The 21,021-nt window shown below is 37.6% G+C and overlaps 2 protein-coding genes across 2 annotated transcripts in view; one reads left to right on the top strand and one right to left on the bottom strand.

The window, feature by feature from the left end:
• The window catches only part of LOC115929285 (prestin-like), a 30,494-nt gene extending 28,726 nt beyond the window's left edge, over positions 1 to 1,768 (bottom strand). The window contains exon 1 of the mRNA XM_030997997.1: positions 616 to 1,768. Within this exon, the coding sequence (XP_030853857.1) occupies positions 616 to 1,214 (599 nt within the window). The 5' untranslated portion in view covers positions 1,215 to 1,768. The remainder of the gene's footprint in view (positions 1 to 615) is intronic.
• A 12,089-nt stretch (positions 1,769 to 13,857) lies between these two features.
• Positions 13,858 to 19,731, top strand: LOC592629. Its single transcript, XM_792142.5, has 4 exons — positions 13,858 to 14,038; positions 15,197 to 15,611; positions 16,366 to 16,555; positions 18,801 to 19,731. The coding sequence occupies exons 2-4, from the start codon at positions 15,232 to 15,234 to the stop codon at positions 18,909 to 18,911; spliced, it is 681 nt and encodes a 226-aa protein (XP_797235.3). The 5' UTR covers positions 13,858 to 14,038; positions 15,197 to 15,231; the 3' UTR covers positions 18,912 to 19,731.
• The last annotated feature ends 1,290 nt before the right edge of the window (positions 19,732 to 21,021 follow it).

Below are 21,021 nucleotides of genomic sequence, written 5' to 3'. Positions count from 1 at the left end.
TACTTCATACTACAGTACTTAAAGAAGCAAATGTGCTAACGTTAGATGTATCAACTATAAAAGTGAATATAACATGATGCTAAAAGAAGGAAATTTAATGTTTTGTTTGCACGCGTTACATAATTTTAGGCAATACGGAATCATCGCAATGGGGAATAATGTCAGTCTTGACAAATCTAGTAATCAAATCCTCCTCTAAATTAACCTATTTCAGGTTTGTCATTATATTCAATCTTAAAATGCAATGTACATTGTCCCTCATAGTTTGATTGGATAGCAGAGACGTGGAGTGTTAATTGCTAAATATTTCGTTGATCACAATCGGGGTGCGAAGGTCATTTTGATTTATTCAACATTTCACATTGGCTCTAAAATTTTTATAATAGAAAGTATGTTAACATAATGGTATTATTATTCTTCCGGAAACAACATTTCTGGAATTATGATCGCTAATATGCATTATTTTTCAATTTTTGTGAGCGTTAATTACTATATCAAACTGTTTCGTAGCATGATCTATGCTTAGTTATCATGTAGTGTATCAAACGACATTTGACTTAGATGATCTAATGGGTGCCTTTTTAAAATATATTCAACATGCACTGTATATCTTACTTGAACTGCTTCATCTTTTTCTCGATCCGTTGCCTGGCTGTCTTGACTTCTTGATGAGGTGTAAACTTGTGGTTGAATTCCAGGTTGGTGTACACCGGTCGGTCGATCTTCATCTTCAGTTGCCCTGGACCGAGAGGTTGAGGACGATCTTCGCCAGTGGAGACAGTGTCCTTACTTGATCGTTTCTTACGATCTCTACGTTCTCTACCTCTTCGTCCGCCTCCATCGCCGTCGCCATCACCACCGCCGCCGCCGCCGCCGCCACCACCACCACCTCCTCCTCCTCCTCCACTTCCTCTACCACCACCACCACCACCATCATGGCCATCAAGACCAATTTCATCTAGCCCTCCTCCTGCACTCCCAAATCCAAAGGTAGCGTTCCCATTGAGTGGGATGTTGTTGGTACGAGTAATACCATTGCTCATAGCGATGGTCACACCATCACTGCCGCATCGCCCTTCTCCTCCTCCCGTACCTGCATTCCGCTGGTTACTCAGGTCTCCGTTCCGAAATTCACAGAAATCGGGAAGATCACGAAAATCACTCAAATCTGGGTGCGACTGTTCGACTTTAATGGAGAAATCCCGGTTAGACATGATGCATTAATCCAGCTTAACGAATCTCCAAAGTAGTGGGGAGAATAAACCGCGATCACGCGGAATGTTTGAGAGAAAATAGATGCCAAACTTGCTTGATCGGTAAGTGGACCATCAAGTGCTGCGAAATTGATAAATTGTAACTTGCTGATGTCAAGATGCGTCTGGTAAGTAAGCTGACAGTGTAATGACGATGCTTTTAGCTCCAGACTAAAAGGCCTGTAAGGAGAGCTTCATGCTCAGCTACTGATGGAGACACAACATGCTGTTTACAAGTGAGATTTGATGAATACAAATTTCGAAAATAGGAATTAATTAACGAACAGGATGCAAACTAAACACAGTTAGTTCGTCCACTAGTCCTAACACAGATCGAATGACAGCGAATATGTCAACTGTGTTTCGGTGCGAGTGAAACGCAAATGAAAATCACAATGAAAGTTTTCAAATCATGACTTTCTTTCAGGAACGAAGTAGGTTCTCCTGTCGCGATCAAATCCCCATCCCCTCTCACGTTAACAAAGGAGGTAGAAAGACAAGTTCAGTGACGGGTTTCTATGACGAATATCAAGGGTAGTCTGTGATTAGCTGCCGTAGTTGCATACCCTCCTCTGCGCATGCGCAGTGGCTATGGTGGGCGGGGTCTACATGGGTTCCCCAAAAGAGATGCGTGTGCACCTCTAACAAGGATTGTGTATGCCCCTACGTGTTGATACCCATGTTGAGTGGGAGGGGAAGGGGGAAGGGGGAAGGGGTGCATAAGCGTGTGTGACTGTGATAGCTGGGGTAACCAAAGTGACCTGGAAGTCACAAAGGGATGAATAATGCATGCATGACTTTTTTCTTTGATACGACTCAACCTAGTCGAAGTTCGAGGACGTGTGTTCCTCTTTGGGGATGTAACGCGTGATAATGAAATTTATATTGCGGTTAGTGATGAATATAATGTGAGTATTAATAAAGTACTAATTATATTCATCCAGGTGATATATGAAGTTTCCTACTTATTTTCTTACGTTGGCTATTAATATTTTTTTAGGGATAGTTATTTTTATTTTCTTAGCAGATACGTTATACTTTTCCTGTCAGGGAAATGAAAATGTCCAGTGTTACAGTTTTGGGCGACCTGTTGCACTTATGTCATCGCTTTGCTAGAAATAGTTTTACTTCAGTGTGGTTACAGCCTCAAATTAAGTTAAAATTATCACATTACCCCCGGCCCCTCCCCCATTAGAATTAAAAGCGACAGACTACTAATTATCACCTAATTATTGATGACATCAGGCGGCTTTGAATGGAGGAAATAGATACAAGAAAAGAAGTGTCGAACCTATCAATCCGTAATCGTCAAACACAGTAAATATCACGATGTCATTATAAGAAATCAGTGATTTCATTTTATGAAAACAATTTTAGTGAATTCCCCAGTCTTGTAAACTCTAAATTCTTTAAAGTGTTAATAAGGTACCTTGACACTGAAAATGGTTAGACAAAAAAATAATTAAATTGGTTGTATTGATGAATTCAATTTTTTTTTAAAGACAGCGCATTGAATACTTTCAAGCGCAAACCAGTATCATACGCAACGGTACAATTAAAAAACTAAATACAAATTATCAAATAAATAATAATGAAAAACAACGACAACAACAAATTACTGCAACTACTACGACTAATACTACTACTACTACTACTACTACTACTACTACTAATACTACTACTACTACTACTACTACTATACCAGCACTAATATTACTACTTCTACCACTACTTACACCACTACCAAGCTACCACCACCACCACCACTACCACCACCACCACCACCACCACCACCATCACTACTTCTACTACTACTTCTATTACTACCATATTACTACTACTACGACTGCTGCTATACCGCTACCATGACTACGCTGCAGTTACGTCTAATACAGTGGGGCGCTTCGGGTTTAGGGGGACACGGAGTTAACTGCCCCCGTGATTAGCAATGAAGAATGGGAAAGTAAAAAAGAAGGTAAGAAGAAATATGAAAGGAAGCGAAAAGCGAAAAAGAGGTTAAGAAAGAGAGAGAGAGAGAGGGGGAGGGAGAGAGAGAGAGAGGGGGAGGGGGAGAGAGAGAGAGAGAGAGAAAGGGGGTCAAAATACAGATGTGACTAAACTAAAATTAATGAAGGATGTGATAAGCTATGGTTGCATGGGATCCAGTTCCATAAAACATCGTGAGGCATGGATATAAGGAGCTATTGTTTCTTAGGATAGCACATTAATGTCAAAGTTTGATGGGAACACGGTTGTATGACTAAATCTGGGGTGGGGCATAGTGGGGGGGGGCGTGTGTCCTCCTACTGAGTTTTCTCTCTTTTTTCAAATAGAGAACATATTAGGTAAATAATTGATATATTTACTGAAGTTCAATCAGTGCAGTCTTCTTCTTTCGTGTCCATCATCTGAGCTCAAATTTTCTGCCAGGCTCTTGCCCACTGAAGATCCTTCTCATATTGCTGCCACTATAGGTCTTCAAGGCAGCATTAGTCATCTAGGAGTGGGCATCTTAATAGAAGTTACATAGATTGCATGGATGTTCCACACTCACAGTCAGTGTCTGTGTCATCTGTGTATCCCTATTATTGTTATGCATTTTGTATTTGCATCGCCCCACCCCTGTGCGAAGTCTATCAGGGGAGCCCCAAACAACCATCTCGGATGTACATTATCATTTATCTTTCAAAATTCACAACTTGTGTGCATCATTACTCATCTGAGCAATTCCAAGTCTCAAATTTCTGAAATGTTCACCCACTCCCAGCCCCCATTTTTAGTGTTTAATCCACCAATTTTCTTTCAAAAGTGACAATATTATTTTGTGCATTTAAAATCACAGGGGGAATCCCCAACCCATAGCCCACCCATGTGTACTCACAATTTTCCGTCAAAAGCAGATACCACTTTGTGAATCATATAACGTATTTAGGGATTTGGAAAATCGCCAGTTTCTCTTTGCCCCCCACCCCCTCCCCCACCCAATCCCGCCAGTGTTTGGAACAACCGTGATGACGCAAATGTTTGTTCCGCCCGCACTCACCGAATCTCTTGTGCCGACTCTGTTAGATGGTGATAATGATAACACATCTTCATAGACAGGGTTAAGGAACGAAAAAAAAGTTTATTTAAAACATTGATAAATTGGATTAATTTGATTTATCGTAATCTTTAAAATGCACACCCAGTTGTCAGAGAATATATTATAGTTCAATATAGTTTGATATGATCTCATGTTTACAGTTTTATATAGCACTGATACAAATAGGTACCGCCTCTGTATGTTTAACCCAAAAGAGAGGGAAATTTGTTCAGGCGATTTGTTTCTAAATGAGGCATTAGATTCCTTATTTCGCTTAGGCTACAGTAATCATACCATCAAACTTTTGCAACCCAAATTATCTTGAGATCGTGTTCATCAACTGATGTTATTTTCTGTCCCCGCCTCTTGCACCTCCGGAAAAATTCTAGATTTATTCTCAACTTCATTTCTAGAGAAACTAAATATTCTTCCCTTTTTTGCATATTTCATGCCTTTTTCCTAACATATCACTCCCCTCATTGCCCCCCTCTCCTCCCTCTAACTCTCTGTCATGTGCATTTTTTGTTTCCGACACCCCCCCCTCTCACTCTACCCTCTATATCTCTGCTCCCCAGTATACCTGCCCCCTTATATGGCCCTCTCCCTCTTCCTCTCTCACTTCAAACTCATTCCACCCTACTTTTGACCTTAAAATAGCTACCTTCCTTTTTCTTGAACTTGTACCCTTGCCAGCGTTGCTGGCCTTTCCATTCCATTTTTGGAAATCGGTTAGGCATTTCTCGTGATCCTGAACAGGATGGCTGACTGCCTTGATATAATCAATATAGACGGGTAAAACAGGGGCTCCTATAATCGTTCGTAATACCTTTACCCGACCCTTTCCTTAATGAGATCGGAACCGTCTCTTCCTTTTCATTTTTCCCTTCCTCCTACTGTTTTGATCCCGCTTCCTTTCTAACATTCACCATTGACACAACCCCATGCTCATACTCTAAAAATTGCACATTGATCATTTTCCGACCTACATTCTGCATTTATGAATATGCAAATAAGCCTTAAAGCCCATCTGTACTAGTTTAGCTAGGAGGGATTAGACCACCCAGGAAGGTCACTAACAGGTGGCTATCTCATCAACTCAGCTCTCAATTAACATAAGAAAAAGAGGATCATGGGGGACCAATGGTCACCGATTAGGCATTTTCTATAAGAGGGAGCAAGTAGCTACAAGTAGCATAGTGGGCCTTTAAAAACGATCGCAAACAGTGGCAAAGACTTTCAAAAAAATCGACCCAGTGCAAAATTTGATAACTTTGTGCGTCTCCTCAATAAACGTACGGGCAATGCAATGACCAAGTAACGTCATCCGAATGTAGTTTCTTTGTGCAATACGATAGGGTATTGAAAGTTAATTTAATTTACAGTAATTAGGTACAACATAAAAAATTATTTTAGATCATGTTCTCCTACCTGTCTTATAATTTCACTACCAGGGGGGGGTGATCGGACTCTTCTTTAAACCGTTAAACATGCAGATGTGAATATCGTATTCCTTTGATGACGTATATACACCTGAATGGATTATGACATTTAGCTCTTGAAGGTGTCAGCGTTCCCAAGAAAACAAGGTGTCCGCTCTCCCTATAGATAAAAAACGAAATTTCCTTTGACGTAAGAAGTGCTTGGCACCGACATGGATGCATTTCAAAGAGTCGTTATCAAGTGCTAAACAAAATCCCTTGGGTTGTGATAGTGCTTGACTAACATCTCAAGACGGTACACATTTAGTCTTATAGAAACCGATGACTATAAGAGCATGGTTGTTTTAAAGCTGTTTCCGTTAACCGGATGAAACTCACCGTTCGTTCAAATCAACTTGTAAATAAACTCAACACGAATACCCGAGAAGTAATAAGTCTCAAATCAGACATAATTATACCAGTGACTTTCATCATGGACCAACTACGATTATTGGTGTAGTGACGTATCCAGAGACTGTTAAACAAGGGAAATTAAATCATCTCTGCATTGCATGGATGAAACATAATGGGGTTCAGCATTAGGTAACATTCATTTTAATGCTCTTCTACATATATATAATATATATAGGTACAGCTGTAGCTTAATCATTTAATAGTTTTACTTTAGAAAAACGCAAACAATATTCTCCCCCCCCCCCCCCCCCCATTTAACAATACAAGGTAGATGGATGTAATAGGGCAAAGTACTACTAGTACCCTGGCTCTAGCCAACCTACCCTAAGACGGTGAAAGCATTTAAGGAATTGCTTCCTTCTATAATAACATTACCTACTCTTAACCAAGAATGTACGTGCGTGTTGGCAAATGTAGATTAATATTTTTACCGAAATAGTTCTGCGGCAGGGACTTGAATAGCGAACCAAGCGAACCACAGTCAGGCGTAATTACTAGAGACCACAACACCCCCCCCCCCCCCCCCCCCTGGCAGATAAATATACATTTAACGTGTGTTCTTTCAGTCAAATTACACATGAATGTTTATTAGATAAACATTGAACAAAATTATGTTTAAAGAAAAACTTAAATAAACCTATATGCAGATGACAAGCGAAAGCACGGGCGCAGTTTTCTCAACGACAAATAATTTGACGGACATAGACAATACTACTATTACTGTCTTAACAGACAGGCGTATAGTCAATTTTGACTGAACGCCAAAAATACAAACAACAGCAACAACCTATAGGCAGGAGATTGTGATCTCCATGGTGCATTGGGCGGATGCTATAACAAGTAACAAGATACCGAAACTTTGATATGTATAAAACTGAGGGAGACAGGGAGAGTTTCACGTACAATATTTCACTTGCTTATGATATACAGAGCACATGCTTGATTTATATCAGACCCCCCCCCCCCCCCATTCTGCTTTTGTTGGTGTTTGTCTAGATCATTTAGATTGCTTTAATATTGTTACCATCGGAAAAAGTACGCAGTGTTAAAGCCCCTCTAAAGTGTTGGGAGCCCCAAAAGTGTGATGGCAAAATTTCACTTAAGCTGTATCATAATGCGAAAGAGGACATTTCTGGAAGGATTTTAAAAACAAATGTTTGAAGTCGAATATTGTTGAAAGAATACAAATTTAGGTATTCTGCGTACAACAGAAAATCCAAATTTATTCTTTTATTGAAATTATTTTGTGTTCAAACACTTTTTTGGTGGGAGGGGGATCTTTGCAGAAGTGTGTTTGAAATGACATCCTCTTTCACATTATGATACAATTTAAGTGAAATTATGCCATCAAATTGTTGGGACACCCAACATTTTATAGGGACTTTAATGTCTTTTGTATCATTTTTATATCTATTGTGTGTACAATTTAGTGGCATTCTTATGTATAGTTTCGTTATGAATTAAAAAAACTGCAAAGATGTAAAATGTGAAAATTGATAATTGTTGAAACTTTAAAGCTATGGAAAGATCGTAATAATAGAACAGATGTTACAAATGATTTAAATCTTTTTATGCTAGGGTATAATATCTTTTATCATCATTTAGTATGTGAAACCTATCAGAACTGCATACATGATTGTGATCATATTCTAAATTTGACAATGCAGAAACGTTTGGTAGAGATGTTATCCCTTGTAAAATTATATATAGTCCCTATTTTTTGTTAAAGGGCAAGTCCACTTCAATAACTTACTTTCAATAGAAGCAAAAATATCAGACAAACTAATCAAAACAAGTTTTAGCAAAATAAAAGCAAAATATTTTGTTAGTGGACGTAGCCTTTAATGTAGAAAGCTAGAGAGAGATGATAAATATCTAAATTATGAAGTAGGTATATTCTTACAAGAATATATAAAATATGCTCCCACAGAGGAATGTCTTAATTTCTCGTATTGATAGAATATACCTCTATTTGTATTTGCATTTTATTATTTAGTAAACGTGTCGATTTATCATGTCTTGCTTAAAGTGGTATACTTAATTAATACGGAGCATTTAAGCCCTACATGATTATATTCCTTTTTCACACGTTGTTTAATAATTGCTGTTGTTGTTGTTGTTTCCATTGACCTTATTGATCACACGCCCATTTATGAATGATAATACTTTTAATCTGTCGATTGTAAGACTTGTCTTAATCATATGACACCTGGGTGACATGCGTGGTCATAGGGAAGATGACGGGCCAGATGGGGGTATACATCTATAAAGTTCACGTTTAATCCATCCAGATCTAAATATAAAGTATAGTATAATCAACATTTCCTATATAGAGGTGTAATCCATTTTCCTTATACGGATTTTCTCTTGAACTGCATGTGACCCCACCCCCAACCAACCCCCACCACCCCCGACCTCCGACTCCGAGCTTATTCGCGTCGATTATGCAAGATCTTCCCCTATAGACACAGCCCTGTCAATGATAACTATAACTTCATGTATATCAATAACTGTGTTAAAAACTGTACGTCCACACATAGATTACGTCTATGGTCCACATAAGGGGGCTCATTACCCGCCCCTCCCCTATCTCCGGTGTGTAAAGTCAATACGGGCCGATTTTGTGTGTATTACGAGCCGGACTTTGTTGCGTGAAAAGTCCCCCTTTACCGGTGATTTTGGGAACATGAATGCGGTCCCTCCGACCCCGGAGTGTGTGTGTGTGTGGGGGGGGGGGGGGGTGGGCTCATTACGGTTATCGGAGAGATATGTCTCACCTTTGTCGTAATCACATAAAGTGCAGTCTTTGCAGGGGACCAATTAATGCATAATGGTTATTGTAAAGGCTCGATTAAGTAGTGTTCTATGACAAAATATTCGTTAAAAGTATTATGGAATTGAAGGTAACCAATAAAGACTTATTTTATATTTTAAAAACAAAACAAAACTAAAGTTGCTGGTACGTGTACATCTAGGTTGTTTTGCTTTTAGATATTTTGTTTTACGAAACACACTTAGAATTATATTTAAAAAAAGTTATGTCATAAACACAGTAAATTCTACGAGTATAATCTTGTTTATCATGACCTACTTTTTATTGTATACTGATTTTTCATCGGAATTGAGGGACCCAAACTTTGCTTGCATGAAGCATCACTTAATACCCAAGAGACAACCCCATTCGCTCAAGTCAATTAACTTATATCCGACATAATCAATACATTTCTGACAGACTAAAAGGCTTAATCGTTGCATAATCATGTTAAACAAGAAAACGGTTGTCATCAAGATGTCTTATTAGATGTTCCGTGATTTCACAGGCGGTCGATTCATTTATGATGATGATAATTTCAATCGCGTCGAGAAGGGGCGGTGTGATCTTCTTTTTGTTTTAATTGGAATCGGAATGTGGCCCCTTTCACACAGGATGTGCTGTATTAATTAAAAGAGGTATCATCCATTTATGAGGATATGGGTGTGAGGCTGAAAGGAACATTTTAATTGAAGAGGTATACAAGTTATGCAACCATGTGCGTTACGCAAATTTTGTTTTCTTTACTTGAACCTGGACGGTCTGGAGCCGGGGTCTGGTCCAGACGATCCATCTTATCGTTGCCTTCCTGTAGTCATGCAGATGTAAGACAAGGGCCATAACTTCCTGCAGAACTATTGGCGTAGCCCCGGTGCAGCCATTGTGGGGGCAATGTTGTCGTGATGGGGCGGCACTGGTCTGACTATTAATGAAAATACGAGAGATTCAGGACTTGGTGAGAGGAGCTGGGTGTGAGAGTGAGTCATTATGTTTCAAGATGGGGCACCACTGGTCTGACTATGGATGGAATGTGAGAGAACAGGACTGAGTGAGAGGAGGGTGTGAGAGTGAGTCATTGTTTTTCTTTAAATAGATTGCCTCTCTTTCCTTTCCTGTTCTCTCCTGCTATGGCCCCACGTGCACTCCTCTCCCTTCCAGTGGTTATACCATGCACCTTCTAGAATTGTCAATCTCTCGATGGAGCTAATAATTGTTCGTTTGAAGAAAATGATTATGTGGGCATTTAATGATTTAGATATATAACAATAATACAAGACTCAACTATAAAACAAGTTTTTCCAGTGTTTCTGCCATTTTTGTTTTAGCGCTCTGCAAGCACTTATGCTGTTATAGTGTTAACTAAAAGATTATGTTCCCCAATCCAGGCGCGGATCCAGCCGGCGGCAGGGGAGGAGCCAAAGAGGGGGCCCAATTCGTGAGAAAATATTGAGCGGCGAAACAGCCAGCCGGTGCATAAGGGGGGGGGGGGGGGGGGGGGGGGTCACTTTTTCAGGTAATATTTGGCATCGACTCAGCCAGCCGATAATTCGCTCAGTAAGGGGGGGGGGGAGGGGGGAGGGGTAGTGAGCACTATTTTTTTTCCTCGAAAATTTAAAAATCGCACCTCCCCCTCCCCCTTGAGCACCAGGGGAGTGGGCCCGTCTCCAAATAAAGGTAACATTAACGTGTTTTTACCCCCTGGGGGCCCGGACCTTCTGGATCCAGATCCAGCTGGCGGTGAGGGACGGGACCCAAGAAGGGGCCCAATTCGTGAGAAAATATTTACATATTTTGCTAGCGGCGACTCAGCCGACCGGCCGAATAAGCGGGGGGGGGGGGGTAGGTAGCGCTGTTTTTTGGGGGTGTTTTTTTTAGTAAATATTTAGCGGCGACTCAGCCTGCCGGCCGAAAAGCGGGGGGGGGGGGGGAGGGTAGGGGCCATTTAAAAAAAATTTTTTACACAACACCCCCCCCCCCTGGCCCCCTCACCTCCCTGTATCCGCCCCTTCATGGGACAAACTCGTTTCCCGAGCCAGCAATATTCTTCAGATACTGAGGGTCAATATTAATATATATTTTCTTTCATTTCTGAGGAAAAACCCTAACATATTCTCTTTTGGAAACAAGCACGAGAAGGAGTCGAAAATAGATTTGCAAAAAGTGCAACATAATTTTATAAATGTTTGTCTATTATACAACTTATCAAAAGCAAATCCCTGCAAAGCCCTTTCTGAAAATGGTATATATAAGGCTTGAAAATCAAAAAGAGTATTATATCAAAAGCAAAAGTGACCAAATAATGAGAGCAATCATTTTTATATATCTTTTTGTAATATTTAGGCGCACTCACTTTACCTTGTAATCTTGTAAAGGTACAATATATCATACCCTATACAGAGAGTTTATTTTATTAATGACAAGTTTGTTTAAAAGCGTGTATATTCCCCTGTGTATGTAGGTTATATTTTCAAGGGCTGATATCGGTAAAACCGTCTCCGGTGTGACACGCCAATATGTCTCAAACAATTTGTCAAACATTCATGAAGATAAAACAGCCTCTCCGTCTCTGTTTTAACTCTTGTGAGTCATCGTCTCCACCTAGACTATATTTTTATGATTTTTTTTTTGTGTCTGAGGGGCAGCATATAGTAACACTTCCGGTCCGGCCATCACAAGCTCAATATCATTACAATAGAATATCCTATTGGCCTACCTCATGATATTGTGACCCTCGAAGGATTTTATTTTGGGCAGGATATGACTCCTCAACAAATGAATATTTAGTTCTTTAATAAGAACATCTTCAAGAATACGTTAGGAATTGTTCAAAATATGCTAATGAATTTAATATGGGAATTGTAATTTTGTTATATAGGGGCTGACTTTTTTGGGATGCAAGCCTAAAAAGCATGAAAATATATGAAAATTATGCCTATTTTACAGGTTAAGAGTAGGCTTAGTTTGAATAAAAAAGGGTTATCTTGAACAAGGGATGCGAATGGCATTCTTAAATTAGATTGTATTTAAGATTGTAATCATCATAACGAAGAGAATATCACAAATGTTGTTTGTAAAAAGGATTTCCTTGAGCTTGAGTTGATATTAACACCTTTTATCTTCAACAGCCTAATAGTTAGTATTAATAAGTGAGGAATTGTTTATGGAATGAGATAACCCACACATAATAATGGCTTTTGACCCACATTCATTGCTTAGTCCAAACTTGGTACAAGAGGATTTTGACAATGTTTTTTGATAAGCCTGCTGTTGAGTCATCCGTGGCAGCACAATCATTAGACAGGGCAGGGAGGTCTCTATCACCGCCCTGGACAGGGTATCGGTATCACTATCAGTTACCCTTTAACATGAAATATGATTGAAGGTCACATTATAAGAAGCTACCGAAGTTGGGTACACTTTTTTGTATACGCCTGCACACCCTGGATTTTGAGATCAGGTTTTACCTCAATGTGTATGTCCCACGTAGTGACCTTGTCTAGGCCCTAAAAAACGTATCCGGACAATCACCCCCTGGAAAATCACCCCCGGAAAATTACACCCCAGAGAATCACCCCCAGAGAACGATAACCCCCAAGGACAATTACCCCCGGAAAATTACCACCCCCCCCCCCCGCGAGAACAACTACCCCCGAGGACAATTACAGTTGCCCTTGGGGGGTAATTGTCCTTTAAAAAAAAACCCACATTGTTACATGTTTTAATACAATATTATATAATTTGTCGATACTTAAAAGTGTATTTTTCTGTCCATGTGATGATTTAAACACTCAAATTTGCCTAAAATTAGCATAATAATACATTAAAATCATTATGTATTTTTTCTTCAAAATTGATGGAAAAAAAAGAGTCATGTAACATTAAAGATCTTTCAAATTACCGCATTGTTTCAGTATACTGTCTTTTGATCCACTGTTTCCATGAATAGTTTCAGAAGAACTTAATTTGGTAGATCCACCTCAATATTCTTGCAGCAACGGTCTAAATGTTTGTCTTTGCCAGTGGCGTACGCAGGATGATTTTTCAAGGAGGGAGGGGGGGGGGGTGTAGTAAGCAGCAGTTTTGTGAACTATTTACAGTATTTACAAAGAACAAAAAAGAAAAGAAAAAAGGAACTATATTGTTAAGTCTAGTAAAGTAAAGATATATGTATACACATATATATATATATATATATATATATATATATATATATATATATATATATATATATATATATATATAGGTATAGGTATTTTATTCCCCTTTCACACACGATTCACAACCAAAATGTCTTGTAGATCATAATAGAATTATATTAATGTTCGATATAACGAAAACTGATATAGGCCTATATAGATGTATGTAAGTAATATCTTACATCTGTGAAATGATAATACATTTCAGTGCTCTTTTAAACGAGTTTGGTGATTTTATATTTCGAATATTGTTAGGTAGATAATTCCATACAACTGGGCCCCTATGTCTGATTGATTAAATTGGCTAATATTTTTATGAGATATCGCATCCAATGAAGTCCCCGTTTCTTCCCCGTTTCTTCACCTTGAAATTGAGAGAAATCTTCTTTCTCATACGAGACGAGAGTGAGTGTTACACATATAACACGTTGCGTATATGATCGCCCATATAAAGGCTTTATATTATTTTTGTTAGATGAAACTAGACTATATAGTTTTTATGCAAACAGGTGGGTGGGGTGCGGACTGAACGAACACCCGGGAAACGTATACATCAGCGTCACACACTTGCTGGCTCGCTGAGCTGTGTGTTGTCTTAGCGACGTTGAGTCACGTGACCCAGTAAACACCTTGCATGCATGATAGGACCACTGCAACTACTTACACACGCAGAACAACAAAATAGCAACAAAACAACAAAAACGAAACCCTAAGTATTGAAAGTAACTGTGACAGGACAATTTACGGAAAGTGAGGCTGTGGTTTATTTGATATGGAGTAGAATTCATCTCAAGTTTGTTCAGGTAAGTTTGACTTTGAGTAGATATTTAGAGCACGAAGTGAGTGAAGTTTGGAGGTGATGACACGAGTGTCGGATCCTTGCCATTCCCCCCACCGAGCTTCCGGCTGGGATATCCTGGCTCGCGACCAAGAGCTCCGACTGATGCGTGCATGCAGTGACGTAGGTTTGAAAACTTCTAGCAACAGTAACTTGGACTTAGAGTTAGACTTAGACACTTATTGGAGAAGTGACTAAGACTCTAATGTTGTTGAATAGATAAAATATTATTATATTTTAAGAAATGTTTCTGTCATTTCAATTGGAGTTTGAAAGACCCTCAGCTCGGACCTCTCCCAAATTGTTTTACAGAATCATGAGAATGAGAATGAATTGGAGAAGCAAACAGAGCCTTAATTCTTTTATTTGATAACAAATACCTCAAAAAAATTGCATGTTTCTTCTTCAGGTATCTAAATTGTGGGTACATACCGAGCATGAGGAATACTTTGAACTTTAAGTCAAACTAGACTGTAGTCTGTAGACGGTATAGCCAGGGCCTAGACCAAGTACTGAAGTCCACTAGAGTCTACAATAGTACAACTACAAGTGAAGTGTCATGTACAATTAAAACTGCATAAATTAGATAGAAATACAAACTAGGCTCTAGATCTTATATATAATGTTTATTGAGCAATAAACACAGACATATGTTTAAAAATAAATGTTATAAAGCATTCTTGTTCCCTATCTTTCTTTCTTTTTTTGTCTGTTTTATTTTATACTGATGATCTATCAGTGTTATCTAGTAAAAAATAAATTTACTGTTTATAAAAATATAAATTTTGCTTCATGACAGATTTTAAATGGTAATACAGTAATTTAGTACTACAGATCTATTAACAGTGCTCATTAACAATTTAGATCTGGATTATCATTTCACTTAGATCTATAATTATTTAAAATGAAGTGTAAGTTTATACTTACAGTTTTCTAGAGACTGAGAGAGAATTCATGTACATGTACATGTACATATTAATTGTTCTCGAATGGTATTATAAGGCAGGATTATCCTGCATGAACTTATGTGCAATAATGATATTTCAATTTGGTTAATGACATCATTTCTCTCAAGAAATAGCCTTGTTATTGATACATTTTCATTTCTCATTATTATTTATAGCTCGGTGCATCCAACAAGGACCCAAGACATTCAAAATGACAACCCTTCCTAGACTTGCTCCAACTGAGACCTGCATTAAAACCATTCTCCACCCAGGCAGCAGTCACGGAGAACCCCAACGAAAGTCCTTCTCTTCTATCGGCCATCGTGAACTATCGAACTCATGGGGTGGCTCGGTCACCCATCATGATGGAAAACCTATTTCTCATACAGCCCAGGGTTTAGGGAGGTCGTTCCCCCGCTTGGATCCCCTTCACCCGCCAAAGTACAGTCGGACTGTCGGCTTAGAGACCACAAACCCACACTTTCAGAATGAACTGAGATCACTGAATATGAAAAGAGAACAATATCACAAGTATCATAGATCATGGATGAAGCCTTTCTATGGTAGCAAGCTGGAACAAGAGGACTACAGGTAGGTCATAGACTTTATAATCAACAGCAACAACATCAACAACAACAAGTGAAATTAACAAATTATACTATCAGTGAAAGAAACAAAAATAATATCATGTAGAGACAAGAGAGATTTAGTTCAGGTATTAAAAAAGATGTTGAAAATAAGGGAAAATGCAGAGTTAACTTTTGAGGAAATTTCTGAAACCGGTACTGTAGACTATCTTCAAAGAGCACAAAGGAGAAATGTTCTTGCTTTTGGAAAGCCCCATGATGTCTAGAAAGTAAATGTATACAAGGTAGTAAGAAGCATTTTTCAGGCTTTGATAAAATATTCATCCAAGGTGAAACAAAAACAAACAAAAAAGCAACTGGGTATTGTAGTTCATGTTAGAAGTACTATTTTATGGAGATCATGGCATCTCCTCTATGAATACATGAAAAAGAGGGGGGGGGGGGGGGAGATAGCCTAATTTCTCTTTAATTGCACTCTAGTGATAACCTATTTGCCTGAATTTTGTTATACATGCTTTATGGCAGTTTTAAAGAGATCTAAATGTATATGCCCAATTCTATCACTTTAATTTTTTACTTTAAAATAAAGCTAGATATGCATGTACATCTCGCTTTTGAAAGTGACTTACCAGTTTAAAACAATCTACATGTCAGGTAAAGAGTGACAAGCAACATATCAACTTGTAATTCTAGACAAAAAAGAGAATGTGTAATTAACACATTTTGTTCATCTCAAATTGCTTATTCCCCTCCACTAGAAAACACATCCGGACCTCACTTAAAGACCAGATGAGCGAGAAGGATTCTGTTCACAAAACTTTCATGAAGGATCGAGTGGGGGAGAGTCAGACAGCCGTGGCTTATGACAGAAAATGTCTGGATACCGACAGAGAAGCGCTCCATAACAAGTCCCTCTACCTACACCAGTTCAGGGATGACAACAAAAAGGTGAATATGTTTGTCTTTCATGTTAACAAAACCCTCCAAGGTGGCCATATTGATCCGTTGTGGTGTATGCAAGGTCTTGGTTAGGATCGTGGCTAGCGGTTGTGTAGTTCTATAAAAGAACATTGTCTATTAAGCCTTTCATTACGTCGGATCAATATTAATTATTCTGTTGTTCTGCACCCGAGTGACTCCTCGCAACCCTTAAATTTGTTATATTTCTTTAGTTTAAAGTACACATACATTTAGATGTAGATTCACATGTTGATAGTTAGCACATACCCTGTATACATTATGAATGTTACAGTGTAACAGAAACTAGACCAGTTCACCCTCAAGGCCAGTTTGAAGGGGGAAAAATGAGCACCATAGACAGTCATTCTTTCCTCTGCATCCACGCACAGGAAGCAATGGAATACACTGCCATCTACTTATGTGCCCCATCAGTAGAAGCCTTTCAGCATAAACTGATGGTGAGAAGGGCAGTGTATATAGAGCTGCTTGGTTTTTACTCACACCCTTGACATTTTAACTGCATCCGTTCAGCACAAACACATCATACGAATCCCGGCCGCGTCATACCAAAAGACGTTAAAAGATGGGAGTTGTTGCTACCCTTGTTTGGCGTTCAACAATAAGGGATAGAGCAACGTCGATCTGGCGCTGCTCAGTGGCTGCCGGGCTCACGATCAATTGGGCAAAAAGAATTTCCGTTTCGGTTTAATAAAATTTGGAGTGGACTATTAGGCTATTATCATACATCACATTTTCACGGCCTGTAATTATCTTCAGGATTAAAGGATGCAGGACTATCACAAGAAGAAGAAGAAGAAATATTATACACCTGCATGGCAATCATTTTTTACCCATCAAGAACACATCATGGCAAATCTGCATGTACTTTTTTATAATGTTTACTTACCGTATACATGTAGAAGTTCTATCGAGGAGGAATCCAAACACAGTCTTTGTGCCTGAATACACAGTATGCATTTGTATGCAAACAATCAGTTACATAATACATTCAAATTATGAGTAAAGTCAAAGACCTGATGAGTTTTATCAGAGCAAATGGGACACATGTTAATATACAAGGGTCTGAAATATATTTCTGGAAGAGGCAATTAGATCTTAAAAAAGCAGTACTAGTCTCGATCACCATTTTGGAGTCGAAATTCTTCATAACATGGAAGACTTACCATTCAGAATTACACATTTCAAAACAAAGCTATTATAATTGTTAATAAAAAAGTGCCCAAACTTCTTGATTTTGGGCATTCACAAATGACAACAGTTGAAATTACTGTTTACATAAGGGTAGTTTAAACATACCGGTACGTGCAGCAATGTCTTTTATACGACATTGATGAAGGTGAGAACTGTGATACCAGTAAGGAGTTTTTTAGTTATTTCTGGAGTGTGTAATCAAAAGATTAGATAGCAGTTGGGCTTGTTTGATTTGCACTGGTAACCTGAGCTGATAAATCTGTTGAAGTACATTGAATCTCATGAAATTGTTCGATGGCACGTAGAGATCAGAGCACAACTTACATGCTTTGAATTGTCTATGTGAATCAGCCGTACGTTTCCCACTGATTTACATGCTAAAAAAGAAAACTTTAAAAGGCGAGGCTAAAATTGAGAGTAGAAATATTTGTATTTTTTTCAGTCCCCCATTGTAATTTACATACATGTATGACTATTTGAAACCGATGCCCACTATTAAAGTACATGCTAATATTGAAAACAAAATAGAGTCAAATCAAATAAAGTTCAGGGGGTATTTCACAAAGAGCCTAAGTCGAACTTAACTCTAAGTTGGACTTAAACATTATGGAGACCCATTAGTAGCCTTAAAATAAAATGTATTCAAAGGCGTAAATTCAAGTATTTTAGACTTTTTATAAATTCCACATCGAGAATATGAAATCTCCTTGATGATAGGAAATACTGTATGAATGATTTGAATAAACATTTTATGCCTTTTAACGTAACTTTTACATACATTTTGTAGGTGCTAATGGCTTTCCATAATTTTTAAGTCCAACTTGGAGATAAGTTCAACTTAGGATCTCCGGAAACACCCCCTGGTCTAGTTTAAAACTGAGCAAAAATGGTATCTAAACCAGTCAGTGGTTTACAAGAACTAGTTTCTTTGATAAGGTAATCTTGTTACAATACTTGACACTAAGTTAATTGTCCTAATTTTCTCATTCTTTTTCTTTCCTTCTTTCTTTCATCCACACAGCTGATGGAGAAGAAGTGGCATGATACACGGCAGACAAGAGATCATTCAAACACAGTGGAGCAGGAGCTGCTCAAGTATAACCCTATCAACTGGAGTCAATCATTGCGATGAACAAATGTTGTCTTATGTTTGTGGTTTGATTTCAGGTTTTAGTACTTTTTGTATATTTCCGTATTTTGAATTTTTCATGATAATGTTTCCTGTATTTACATTATTTTGTTGCAATATTACTTTAGAATGTTTTTTTTTTGTGAAGGTTGTGTATCCATAAGGTATGTTTCAGGTTGAATGTACAATGTACATGTATGAGTGTAGATAGGCATCTTTTTTCTTTTATTGAAATGTACGAAACTGAACAAGATGGAATAAAAATTGTATAAGGCTATAAGAACAAAATAAGGATTATTCGACTATTCATTTGTTTTACTAAGATGTCAGTTACAAATTGCTGCATGTACAAACAAGTCCCTCTCTATGGTAATACACATCTCGCCTAACTTTATATTTTTCTCACCACGTTGTTCCCTTTGTTCAAAAAGAATTTTTAAACATTAAGGATGTGGTCAGTTGAATATCTTGCGGATTGTTACTATATCGAAGGGAAAAAAAATGTTTTACAAGCGTAAAGGTAATCATTAGTCACTACCCTATAACTTATGACAAAACAACTATATATTCCAGTGAGAAGTTGAAAAACAATGTAGATCACTTTAAATACTTAATTACTGTTGTCTTGTGTATGTTTATCTTGAAAAGATACACTTGAGGATCAATTAGCACCATATTGATCAACCCTCACTATTCTATACCAATTTTTGTTGTTTTGCGTTTGTTTTACTCTTGTTTGTTGTTGTAATCAAATGCGTCTATAGCCATCAAGGGAAACCACAAGGATTGGTAAAAACATACTTACAAAAAAGGGTAGAAAAAAGAAGGGTCAGTGTACTGTTTTGTTCTTAGGTTTGAGTATAACATGCAAACTGATATTAGTACAATCATGGATATCTGTTGTTTTCCCCTTCTGAAATTGTCATCTACAAAATCTCTTATTATACGTGTGGAGATGTGGATGCCTGCAGTGCTAAAAGAATTTCACAAGGCTCTTGTTCATTGTTAATTGTATCCCCTGGATTTACACTCTAGTCGAGATGTGTTTTAGACCCTACTCATGTGTGTGTAGCTTTTTAAAGACATTTGTGCCAAGTATTCTTATATCAGAAAGTGTTATCAATTTATATTGTAATTCATCTCTTAATTCAAATTTTAGATATACTTTTGATTGAATGCTGAATCAACAAATTAGTTTACAGGATTAAGTAGTATTTCAAAATTGCAGAAGGCTGTCACTCTTCCACTTGTAGCAAATAAATCTTGCACTATTTAAAAGAAGGTTTCTGCCTTAATATTGGCACAAGTCTCACAATGTTAATAGAATGGAGATTATGTAATTAGAAACTCTTTTCAACCAACTCTTCAAATTAGATGTAGCTCTTTATGGCAAAATTGGTGTATTTGAACTAGAATTAAGTGATCATATTAACAAATTTATTATAGAAAATAAAAATTAATTTTTAATTTTGCGAAGGCAATGGAGAGTAAAAAGTTAAGCAAAAATAATATGCTAATAAGAGTATTCTCAGATAAAATTTATATAATTTGTATATGTAAATAATTAAAATTGAAAGTTATTGAGATCTATTGATGATTTGAATTGTATAATCATCAAGATGATGTGCTGCATATGCCAGAGCCTTTCAATAAGTTGTAATAGATTTAAGAGGCAATATTCATGAATAGAATTTCACATCAGTTTCCATCCTCGTAAATTGTCAGTTTTATATATTAGATTGTTTTGTACATGGTGGCATTTTAATTAGAACAATACATTGTAGAAGTATTATATAAATCTATGCAAGATCAAAGAACTTTTATATCGAAATATCCTTTAAAATCATGTCATCTTTAGTACAGGATTAGATATTTTTCACAGTATTATCACAGATCTTCAAATCACTTTTCCGAGGAATGACATCATGAATATTTCAGACGATCAAATTTGATAATCATGTACACATTAATCGTTGGAGTTCATAATTATGTGATTTCTTTAGTAATTCTTGATTATTTTTACTGCTGAATTGCCAGTAGTAATCAATATGTATATATGTAAATAAAAATGCTATGTATTTGGTTTGAAATTATTTGTGTATTTAAAGATCTC

This window comes from Strongylocentrotus purpuratus, unplaced genomic scaffold (assembly GCF_000002235.5).
Source record: "Strongylocentrotus purpuratus isolate Spur 01 unplaced genomic scaffold, Spur_5.0 spur5_contig_858, whole genome shotgun sequence".
NCBI classification, from domain to species: domain Eukaryota; kingdom Metazoa; phylum Echinodermata; class Echinoidea; order Camarodonta; family Strongylocentrotidae; genus Strongylocentrotus; species Strongylocentrotus purpuratus.
This window is presented reverse-complemented; position numbering and strand designations above follow the sequence as displayed.

Excerpts from the sequence above, each read along its gene's own strand:
- LOC592629 (XM_792142.5), top strand. The coding sequence starts at position 15,232 with ATGACAACCCTTCCTAGACTTGCTCCAACTGAGACCTGCATTAAAACC. Across the intron at positions 15,612-16,365 it reads CTGGAACAAGAGGACTACAG|AAAACACATCCGGACCTCAC; the intron begins GTAGGTCATAGA and ends CCCCTCCACTAG. Across the intron at positions 16,556-18,800 it reads TCAGGGATGACAACAAAAAG|CTGATGGAGAAGAAGTGGCA; the intron begins GTGAATATGTTT and ends TCATCCACACAG.